This window comes from Leuciscus leuciscus (genome assembly GCF_965113295.1).
Source record: "Leuciscus leuciscus genome assembly, chromosome: 12".
NCBI lineage: Eukaryota > Metazoa > Chordata > Actinopteri > Cypriniformes > Leuciscidae > Leuciscus > Leuciscus leuciscus.
The window spans coordinates 35,585,664-35,597,866 of NC_138736.1; the positions used below are offsets into that span (position 1 = coordinate 35,585,664).

At 37.2% G+C, this 12,203-nt stretch overlaps 1 protein-coding gene across 2 annotated transcripts; it reads left to right on the forward strand.

The window, feature by feature from the left end:
- The first annotated feature begins 2,016 nt into the window (after window positions 1-2,016).
- zc3h12ab (zinc finger CCCH-type containing 12Ab) lies at window positions 2,017-9,907 on the forward strand. 2 transcript variants are annotated; one of them, XM_082185132.1, is made up of 6 exons: window positions 2,017-2,156; window positions 3,014-3,569; window positions 5,600-5,739; window positions 7,240-7,474; window positions 7,590-7,690; window positions 7,973-9,907. In XM_082185132.1, the coding sequence occupies exons 2-6, from the start codon at window positions 3,049-3,051 to the stop codon at window positions 8,881-8,883; spliced, it is 1,908 nt and encodes a 635-aa protein (XP_082041258.1). In that variant the 5' UTR covers window positions 2,017-2,156; window positions 3,014-3,048; the 3' UTR covers window positions 8,884-9,907. The 2 variants fall into 2 exon arrangements, with proteins under 2 accessions (XP_082041258.1, XP_082041259.1); XM_082185133.1 differs by lacking the exon at window positions 2,017-2,156 and adding an exon at window positions 2,183-2,560.
- Window positions 9,908-12,203: the final 2,296 nt, after the last annotated feature.

Genomic DNA, 12,203 nt, shown 5'->3' on the forward strand with positions numbered 1-12,203 from the left:
CAGCAGCTCCAGGAGGAGAATCTACAGAAGACGAGCATCCAGCTCCAGCAGCTCCAGGAGGAGAATCTACAGAAGACGAGCATCCAGCTCCAGCAGCTCCAGGAGGAGAATCTACAGAAGACGAGCATCCAGCTCCAGCAGCTCCAGGAGGAGAATCTACAGAAGACGAGCATCCAGCTCCAGCAGCTCCAGGAGGAGAATCTACAGAAGGCGAGCATCCAGCTCCAGCAGCTCCAGGAGGAGAATCTACAGAAGACGAGCATCCAGCTCCAGCAGCTCCAGGAGGAGAATCTACAGGAGACGAGCATCCAGCAGAAGATGCCAAACATTCTCCATCAGAGGATGAATCTCATTCACTACATGATGAACATCTTGCGACAACTACCATATTCAGAAAAAAAATTATTAAAAAGGTAAAATGCCACAAAGTTCATCATGCAAGACCCAAACCATCTCCTTTACTTTAAACATTATAAGGGGAATCTTAGTTTTAGAATAAACAATCACCACTTAAATGTTGAACACTTCCACAATTTGATCTCTACAAACTACAGCATGTGTATCATAAGCAGCAACACATCCTGTCAGTTAAATAAAATACACAAATAAACAATACATCACAGTATTTTGTCATTCATTGTTTGCTTGTCAAGAAAATATTCTTGCTTTGTGGTGGAGGCGTGAGAGGAGCCTCTGCAATCTATGCAGCTGTGGTCTGAGTGAGTGTGCACTTAGGGCCTTCCCTTTTTTTGCAAACCACAAAGGAAATTACTTTTAACACATACCAAAATGTTCATGATTCTGTAACAGTTATTCTCTTGACATTTTTATTCCTTGACCTGAAGATAACATCAACCAAATGTGATATGTAGTACTTTGCTGGTTTTGAGGAAATAATAACCTACAGAGTAATAACGAGAATTTACAAAAGCACCAGGAATTACACACTCACTTCTCACTGTCATGTGTGTGTGTGTGTGTGTGTGTGTGTGTGTGTGTGTGTGTGTATATTTATATATTCTAGGGGAATTAAAATTCACAAATGTAGACCATTTGCTTAAAAGGTTAATTTAAAGAATCATACTCCCAAAAAAAAAAAAAAAAAAAAAAAAAAAAAAAAAAATACAATAATAACATCACATACTAGGCCTATACTGTTATCTTAATTATTAGTAAGACTATTGAGTTTAAATGAAGATAGTTATTGATGTTTTTAGGCTATAGTTTCTTCAGATCATTGTATTGGTTTATGGGTTCTGAGGTTTTGTGGAAATAAAAAGTGGAACTTAAAGTTCTCATGACATCAGTTATCATGTGACATGTGAAACTTGATTCTAACAGGAGGTTTCATTTAAAAAATAAATAGCCTATTTTTACAATTGACATAAAATGTGTAAAACATGGTTTAGATTTGTCATATGTATCTCTATGAAATTAAATTCACAAGGAGCACAGATCACTATTTTGTTTGTTTTTTTTGTTTTTTTTGTACAAATATTAACACATTTTACAGCTTCCTATTTTTCAAAGTTTTTATTGTTTTTAAATAACTACCGCCTTTAAAAACAAAGGCTTATTTCACCATTATATACAACATTTAGCTATTAGAAGTAACATGTTATTTAAAAGATATTCCTTATGATAAGATTTGTCATGAGTGGGAAAATAAAATATGAATAAAACTTTTCCAAAACACAGTTGACATCTGGCCATGATAGGGCCCTTAATAAATGAACAGAAATCTAACCAAAAACAAGCCGAATGAGGACAACTCTAAAAATAAATGAAAGAATGTTCCTGCATATAAACCACAAAATGTACAAAATATATCAATATCACAAATAAATCTGTTTATAAGATATAATTTCAAGGGTAATATTTATCAATTTAATATGGACTGGATAAAAAAATATACCAGTAAACACTATTATTCTTAATGGAGGAAAAAGAGAACTGTCTGGTAAAATCCAAAGGCCTCCGTGACGTCAACACGTGCGTGACTTACTTCCTGGTTTTGCGTTTTCTAACATAAAGGTGTGTCGAAACTCTCTTCAGCAGTTTACTGCTTTGAGTTCATCAGGAGCGAAACTTATGAACATATTAACTGAATTACCTCTAGACAGCAGCTCAAAACACAGAGAACAGATAAAGTAAAGGTTCGTATGACTTTTGTTTTGCTTGTAACTGTTGTAACTTGTTTATCTGTACATGTAAGTACACTAAACGATAGAGTCGGTAATTTGGCTTTCCTAATAGTTGTCATTGACATTTCCGATAGCGAACTGTTTAATGGCTACTTATTTTGTCAAGTAGTATGTAGAAATAAACTTTAAAACTTTTGTAAACAAAGTGATGAGGTTAAAAAGGGGGATAGAGCGCGTCCGTGTGTTGGAATGCGGGAACGCGCCTCAAATAAAGAGAATTAAAACTATGAAATAATGTGATGTCGGTGTTGTAGTGAAAATATATAAGACTAGATGAGTTTAGAAAACCTACTGTTTTTAAAATGGCTGTGAAACCTAAAGTTTCACGTCTGAAGATGACATTTCTTGTTCAAAAGGTACAGTAACAGTTTCATACATTGATTTTTATAGCTTGTTTGCTTCTAGATGTCATTGATTTAATACATATTTATAATTATTTATAAATATTTATACATTTTATAAGTTGTAATATATATACACTAACAATTTATAGAACTAACTAATTTTAATAAAATATTGTTTATTTAAAAAAAGATGTATTTCTTTGGAATTAAATGTTTGTCTTTATTTTAACCATATCAGAATTGTAGCTATTATAGTCATTTTTAATTGGTTTAAGATTCCTTATTAGATTCATAAATGTTTGAAATATAAGTCTGATTGTCACATAGTACTGCCATGTGATCTGTAGATGATACCTTAGTTTTAGATTATTAGAAATGTTGTCATCTCAGGTTCTAAATAAATATCTGAATTCACCATAAATGCTTCATTTATCTTATCTCTAACATTGCGCTTTCTGTAAACAGGCGAGACTGACGAGGACGTTTTTCCAGATGAAGAGATGAGTGCTGAAATCGGCACCATCCCCACGTTACAATTGTATTTGGATTCCCTTTGGTCGCACAGCATAGGATCACACAAATCTGACGCAAACGCCACCAACGCATGGGTAACCGCACCTACGTCTCTGTACAGCCCTCCCGTTTTCTGTGACATTAGAATGGACCCGGCTCGGCCCAGCCCGACTCCAGATGAATCCTCAGAACTGGGGTCTGACTTTCAGACCCAGCTCGACCTGTTCCTCAAGCTGGGGTTTTCCCAAACGCAGGTCCGCGCCGCTTTCCTGAAACTCGGCCTCAGCGCAGACACCAACAGGGTTCTGGGGGAGCTGATACAGGCTGCTGGGGAATCTGAAGAGAGAGAGGAATCTACAGCCTCCCCGGTGCTGGTTCCACGTGGGGATGGTTCCAGTAAGACCCAAAATCAAAGTGCTCTGGCAGTGTCAAGTGCTCCGGAACAGCTGATAGAGGATGAGGACGCACTCAGACCTATAGTCATTGATGGGTCTAATGTAGCCATGAGGTGAGTTTACTGTACACATGACATGCTTTCAATGACACTACATCTTCCATCCCTTTGCTATTACTATTTACAGTAAATTTAAAGGCAATATTAATTTTGACGACCTTTTCCTTTGTATCAAATGTTTAACAGGACATTTGAAATGTTAAAAATCACTAGATAACAGTTTTCCTAGAACTAGTACATATTGTTCTATTTAAGGCTGCTTTCGCTTTTAAATTTTTTTTAAATAATTTGAAGTGTGCAATTTATTTGCCATTTATAGCATCACCAAACGGAAAATCAAAAATGGTTTAGCAAAAAGTTGCCCTGTTGGTCTAACGTTTTAATAGTGCCACACTTTTTGTCTTAATTATAGTTGGCTTTGCAAATAATTATTACGATTGAAGAATCAAGGAATCACTCTAAACAAAAATGGTGCTAAATAGCACTAAAAGTGGTTCATTGGCTTGTAATCATAGGGGAACCACTTTAAGTGCCATATAGCACCTACCTTTGTCAAATGGTGCTATGTAGAACCATAAGAGGTGCCATATAGCACCTTAACCACCCCAAAGAACCGCTAAAGAACCGCTGAAGAACCAAACTGGGCTTAACAGGTTCTTTAAATGGTAGTGGTGCTATATAGCACCTTAACCACCGCAAAGAACCGCCGAAGAACCATTTGTTTTTAGTGTGATGTTCATTACATCATTATTGTTTACTGTAAAATAGATGAATAGTGTTTACAAATTAAGGGAACGATATTGAGACATTTTTATCCTTTGTGCTGTAGTATTGTTTTTTTACAATCATGCAGTAATTGTCACAGTTTAATAAAACCCAGTGTTTCCTCACACACATTCCTAAAAATGTGCAAATCAAGTCCATTTCCTTCTGTTTTTGTGAATACAGAGGTGTATTTGTGCTCATGTGAAGGGCAACTTAATGAGTCATGACTGAACGCTTATTTGAGCACGTATATGTTTTTGGCAATCATGTAATGGAAAACAGATAATCCTTATTGGACAGACTGAATGGTATTTGGACACTCCAAATCATAGTATTTTTCTCAACAAATTCTTTGCGTGGGATTTGTCGTAATGAGTAATTCATTCCAAATGTCAGACCAGAAAATTAGGAAGTTATTTGGAGAAGTTAAATCATATGTTTCCAAAGCGAATTCACAGTTTTCTTGTGATCTTTCAAAGCATTTTACACCCTCTGCGTGCTTTAAGACCTTTTAAAATCCTCCCTTCCCTTTGTATTTCACCTGCAGTTGCAGGTAGAGCCCAGATTTGCCCCTGCAGGCTCCTGTAGCTGTCATCACTCCAGTATGCAAATAATCTTATATGCAAATCAGTGGCGTTTCCAGTCCCCTCCCTTCCTTCTTTCTATCCTGAAGGAGAATGTCTGTGAAAAGTACGCTGTGAAAACGAACAGGCCCGACAGCATTGCAACACGTCGTCTGATTGGATAGCTCTGCCCACCTTTGTGCTATTTTTGTTCCTATAAATCAGACACTTTTAATTACCTCGTTGAAACAGACAGTTTTCACTTTTCACACACCCACTTCTGTTGATTTTCAGTTTGGATTTAAATTAAAATGTACCTGTTCATCTAATTGTGTCTATTTTAAACAAATAACACTTGCACCACTTTTGTGGTGCTGTATTTAGTTGCTTTTATTTTGTGATGTATCTGGATTGTACATCACCGCCCTATTGTCTGCCACTGTCTAGAAGGAAGTATAACAACATTTATTTTAATGAACTTTAACATTCCCCTTAGCTCAACTGGTAAGGAAAGAAAATGAACTGATATCTTACTGCTTTCTTCAGGAGATCTCATAATGTGTGTCGCTTATGTCGTTGATTTGCTCTAAAATCACTTTAAATTTGAAAAGTTTAATATGATAAAATGCTTTTGATATTCCTTGCTTGTAAGTAGCTTTGGATGAAAGTGCCTGCCAAATGAATTAATGTCTGTACAACATGTGATAAAATTGTATTATGCAAATTCAAACCTAATTTCTAAAAACTGTTTCTTAGCCACGGGAACAAGGAAGTTTTCTCCTGTCTGGGAATTCAGCTGGCAGTGAACTTTTTCCTGGAGCGGGGTCATATTGACATCACAGTGTTTGTGCCTTCCTGGAGAAAAGAACAGCCGCGACCTGATGTACCCATTACAGGTGAGGAAAAGGGAATGCACCTGGTGTCCGGAACAATTCCTGCTGTCCAAAAGGACATTCCCATCAGCAGTGTCTGTTTCCTCATAGCAACCAAATGGCCAAACAAAGAGGCAACAGATGATGTCAATAGATAGTATATTATGTATGATTGATGTTTACATGGAGCACTAGAAATGCAGTTCTGTTTTTTTGTTTCTGGTTTTAAACCCAATCAAACTCAGGTGTCAAATTATAACTGGAAGTATGGGAAAACCCTAAAATAATTTCATTTGTGTAGTTGACTGAATGAAGTATGTCATCAGATATATTGGCAAGTACCTTGGGTTTTTAAAACTTTCGTTACTTCCTCGTAAAACAAAGAAGGCCGCAGAAGAGCAGTGTAATAACGCGACTGCTGCTTTTCTACCAGTGTACCAGCCTGTTTGATCTGCATGTTTGCCAGTCCCTCAAGAAGTTTGACCTAGCTAGAGGGAAATAATGCAACTTTGTGGTTGTAGTAATAATACCATGTAGTAATAAAACCGTGTTGATTTGTCTCAACTGTTGCCATTTCACTATGCAAACATGGCATAAATATGTTTGAATTCCTGCTTCCTTTGAAATAAACTGTCATTGTGTAAATGGGCATGTGTCCAATGGAAATCACAAGCAATTTAAGATGCCAAGAATCTTTCTCCCTGGGGTGTTTGTTCTTGCTGGTCCAAAAGTATAATTGAATACCAATAAGACTTGTTTAGTTTTAACAGAACAGACACAGTGTGTTCCAAAATTGGCTGTAAATCAATAACATTATGTCAAACTAATTTAATGATATGGTGTTAATCTCATTTGTAAATATCAATATGTCAAACTAATAACATGATATGCTGTTAATCTCATGTCAATCAAATATTAATATTTGCTGAGGATATTATTTTGATAGACAAAAAACATTAAGTTTATATTGCAAAAAGTGATTTTAGAAGTCAGTATATTGTTTATTTTATTTCCATATCATGCACACATACTGTAAACCTATCACTGGCTTACATTTCACAGAAATTCATTTTACAATCAAGTTTTTTAATGTGTCCGAGGTTCACAATAATATATAATAAAAAAAACATTGCTATTTTTCAAATACCTGCTCTGTATATATATGCATGAGACATATGCATCTAGCCAATGCATATGTTTCTTACAGTTTTTTCTTCAGCATTTTGCACCATAAGAGCTGGATTTTTAATCAAGGTAAAAGTAGTTTAAAACATTTTTTTAAAGACATTTGATTTTAAAAAGTGCAAACATGATTTAGATGTTACTTCAAGTTTAAAATGCTCCAATTTCTTATTACAAAATGTATATACAGGTGAGGGTGCATGACTTAATATGTTAATTTTATTATTGGTCCAATTAGATATAATTGTACTAAGTTAAAGCATCAAAATGACGGCCCTAATTGTGACACAATTGCAAAACGCGTCAACACTCATTTCAAATTTCATGAATATTTTTCTTCAGATCAGCACATTCTGCGGGAATTAGAACGGAGGAAGCTCTTGGTGTTCACACCATCCAGAAGGGTGGCTGGAAAACGGGTGGTTTGCTATGATGACCGTTTTATCGTGAAGCTGGCGTATGAATCCGACGGCATCATTGTATCCAATGACACTTACCGAGATCTGCAAGGAGAACGTCCTGAGTGGAAGCGTTTTATAGAGGAGAGGCTTCTGATGTACTCGTTCGTCAATGACAAGTAAGTACTGTTGCATTTTGGTCATTGCAGCATATGTCAAGCTGTTTGATAAATGCCCTGCTGCTAATTAATTCCAATTTGAGTAAATCCACTTTTTTTTTTTTTTTTGGGGTAGGTTTATGCCTCCAGATGACCCTTTGGGAAGACATGGACCCACCCTCGACAACTTTCTGAGAAAGACTCCTCGTATACCTAAGAAACAGCCCTGTCCTTATGGTGAGAATTTCTTTTCTTCTGACTTGAATGATTGACACTGTACTATCACTGGTGTGTTCACGTGGCCTTGTGGTGACATGTTGGTGTAATTATCAGGGTGTGGCATTTGTATTTTCTATAGCCCAGATAGAAAGGGATAATCCAGATCCAAGAAATTGATAAACAATATACACTGCTATTCAAAAGTCATTAAGATGTATTTGAAGTTATGCTCACCAAGGCTGCATTTATTTGATTTGATTATTTGTGAACAAGAATTAAACTCTCCCATTTTCAATGCAGGAAAGAAGTGCACTTACGGAATCAAGTGTAAGTTCCATCATCCGGAGCGAACCAAGCAATCCCAGCGCGCCCTGGCCGATGAGCTCCGGGAGAAAGCCAAAAATTCATCCACACCGCACAAACCTCAGCCGCTTTCCAGTCCGAGTCCGTCTCTGGATGAAGTTATGGAACAGAAACTGTCCCTCGACGTGTGCGGATCTCTCAAGAAGAGTTACGCCAGTGAAAATGTCATTGTCATTAAAGGAGCCCCCCAGCTAACGCAAAGGAAGTTTCCTTCGAAAAAAGAACGTCGGCATTCGCCAACAAGCCTGGATTCTTTTCCCAACGGAACTCAGGAGTGTATGGATTCTGGCTTGGGTTCTTACGAATGTCATTCTCATGAAGCTCCCCATTGTGATCGCTACTGCGACCAAAGGAAGTCCAAACCATCCAGCAATGGACGGCATCACTACGTTCCGGCCAATAGCCAACCCTGCAGTTGCTGTTCCTACCAATCCCTGAGCGCTGGTGGAGCCGGTCAGCACCACAGGAGCTCACCAAACCCGGGTTACGGTCAACCCCGCTATCACTCCTACGGCGGAGGTCCAATTTACCCTCCCGCCAACATGTCCCAGTATTCATTTCCACACAGCAGAGGGCCTCCTCCCCACCAGGGCTACTGGTCCGACCATTATAATGGCTATCCTCCGGCATCCCACAATGCCATGCAGCCAGAGAGAGGACATGGACACTGGTCCCCTTCCAATCACAGTCCTCAGTGGTCCGAACGGGAGCAGGTGAGGAAGAAATTACTTGCAATTTTCAATGCACGTTTGGTGGACAGGGCCATGGACATGTTCCCATTTCTCCTGGACCCACAAAGACTGGCAGCAGAGATTTTGACCCTTCAGTCTCAGGATGGGGCTTTATGATTTTTGTTGAAAGACTAGATAATAAGACAAAGATTCATGCACCGAGTGTGCTACACCAAGATCTCAACCTCAACCTCAACACGTCATTTCGTCCCAGTTTGTCATGTAATGCAGTGTAGCTCCAGCCACAGTGAAATCTCACGTGTTTTTGTCAAGTCATGCAGCGTTTCGCTTTCAGAAAAGACAGAAAATTAATTGACTATCAAAAAATTGTCATGCCGTTCCGGATGTTTTGAAATGAAATTTTCATTTTAATGTCTGCACAGCTTAAAAGTACAATGATATTTTAATAGTTATTTAATCTTTGTCATGAAATGGACTCAATTCAAGCCAAGATTTATTTCTGTTGTATTTTTAATATTGTCATTTGACATATAACTATGGTGAATACACTATTAGTTGTATTTAAAGGGTTTTTACCCTTTTGCTGTAGTTCTCAGTATCAGCCTTGTCATTATTTTCACGAAAGATTAGATCTTATTTAATGATGGCATGAGGTTTTTATTTGGTAAACATTTTTTTTGAGTTTGAAGTGTTATTATTTGTGGTTCTGCATGGACTGCAGTACCGTGTAGGTTGAACGTGTTGGCACCATGTGCCGTAACTGACGCTTGTTAAGCAGAACTACCAGAAAGGTAGAAGAGTACGCACCCTTTGGTGTATTTTCCCATTTTAATAAGTGCTAACTTATAAAATGTCATAAAGCATGCAATCATCAGCAGTGTAAGTTCTCAAAGGTAAATGCCAAAAGCATGAAACATGCACAAATAAGACTCTCATGGAACTTTTGGTGCCTCTGTTTGTTTGTATTGAAGCTGTTTAGAATAGATTTTAAAAAGGGAGTCTGCAATATTGAGTAGGCAATTTTTTGCCATTGTTTCATTTAGTGGCATATCAGATCTTAATGTGCTCGTTGCTCATTTAAGTATGTCTTTGCTTTTTATGCTGTATCTCATTATGATAAGTGCCATATTTATGTACACATATCAGTCTTTGACTTTTATTAAAAGTCTTGTCTGTTCAAGTTAGTGTCTTACGTGTTGTTCCTCTGTGTGATTGCGTGAACAAACAGACTTTATAACCAGCTACAGCAGACCTGTAAAGTTTGTCAAAAGCCACTTACGCCCCTCTGGCTCCAAGCTCTCGAAACATACTTAATAACCAGCTACAGCAGACCTGACCTTTAGAAGCATTTGCGCTGCAGGCGATGGCATCATCTGTGAAGGATGCATTCACATAAATCACTGTTCCCTTCTAAGAAACCACCTATATGTAAATGCTATAACACAGACAGTACATAGTTTCACACCACCTAGGCAAAGAAACCACATGCTAACCATTTTACCTCAATGATAATAGCTTAATAATTGCCTAGATTCCTAGTAGAGAATAATGTTGTTTCTTAGTAGAGAAAAGTGTTTAGCATGGTATATTACAATGTTGATATGTTCGGTCTTGGTGGAATAGATCTGCTTCGCTGCTGCTGATGTAGAGCAAGTACAGGACGTTCTACTGCCAATACACACACAACACACTGCTGTGAGCAAGTAAGACATGCTGCAGCTGTACAATATATCATACATGAATTACCCATAGCAGATCTATACAGGTGGAGCTGGGGAAGGTGGAGGATTTCTGGAAGCTGGCTGCAAATGCTGACCAAGTATTTGAAGGTTGAGCTCATTGGCCACTGATACAGCAGGAACCAATCAGCTGTTCCCTATAGAGGACCTCAGCATGCGCCATCTAGAGTTTCATCAAATAACTTTGTATTTGACAAGATCTAATGTTCTTGAGTTTGCCAAAACTTTTCACTTGCATGCATGAGAGTTTATATTTAAAGAGGAAATGTTCCTTTTCACAGAAAAGCTGGTGGAATTTCTTAACATTAGTAATTTTATCGACTATTCCTTAATCATAAAGGACAACTTGACTTGTTTATTTCACTACATTTCATGAATCAAGAGATGGTTGTAATCCAGAAACATTCTCATGAAAGTTGGTGTCAAGCCTCACTGATCATACTAAAACAAATATCATCTATTGTCAAATTTTTGGTATAAATCTTTCAGACAAAGATTAAATGTTGTAACATTAAATAAGTGAAAAATATTTAATGATAAATTATTTCAATCTCTTCAATATGAGAAAATCACCTTCATGCACATTGAAAAGCTTCTTATTCCTCTGAACTTTGACTTCTGAAAGCTGAAATCCTGATTAAACCTGTGACATGAAATAAAGGGACAAATACTCTTTTAAAATATCTATGTTATTACTTTTTTTGCATACGTGTTAGAACTTGCACTAATATATAAATATAAAGTAAAATATATAAATAAAATAACACTGTAAAGGTCATGTATAAGTGGTATAACAGATGAAGGGGAAAAACAAACATGTTAGGCTAAAGAATGATGTATTTTGTATGGGGTTTATTGAATAATAATTTTTTATTTTAATTGGAAAAATACAAACCACACCACACAGCAGCATAGGCGTCAGAAAAGAGCACATACGTGAAGAGCTGTAGATGTCCTTAATAGATACATTTTATCAGAGGAAGTGGCCTTTTGGGGGAGGTGAAAGAGGATTTCAGAGGAACTAGAGCTTTTATGAGAGGGAAAGCAGCATATGTGAGTCATTTTCCAGACTTCATTTAGAATACTTTATTATGATTATCATGTGATGTGCTTCTTTCAGGAGTGACAGCCGTCATGCACTGGAGTAATGATCCATCATTTTTCTAGAGTTTCAGTGGTTCAGACAGAGGCGTCATGAGAGAGACCATGTCTCTAGTGCACATGGTCATTGGACTTCCCCAAAACTAAATCCATCTTCAATTTTTTTCTTTTTTACTATTAGGCTCATGCGCTGATAGACAGAACTCTCAAATATGATTTAAAAAAAAAATACCACAGTGGTACTGAACTGAACTGTCTGCTACCTTATAAAATGTCCCACACTTTAGCTAGTCTAAACTACTGTTTTGTGAATTAAGTATTAGTGTTCTATGTAAATGCATATTAGGCTAATTGCTTTCATTTACTCAGTTTTTGTGACTCTACATATCCTGCAAGTGAAAAATCATGTAAAATGATCAAATATCAAACAGTAAATATCAGTCTTTTGGTCTAAGAGCCAGTAACAACACCTACATTTACGGTCTTAGACATTATTGTTCTAGCACAGCATGCTTATCTTCCTGAGCTCACTATGAAGGGGATGTACCGAAGTTTCCCCTGCAGATAATATTGATCCTAATCACAGTAATTTTCAGTAATCAGAAATGCTGTGGTGTAGAGAATTTTTTAAACATG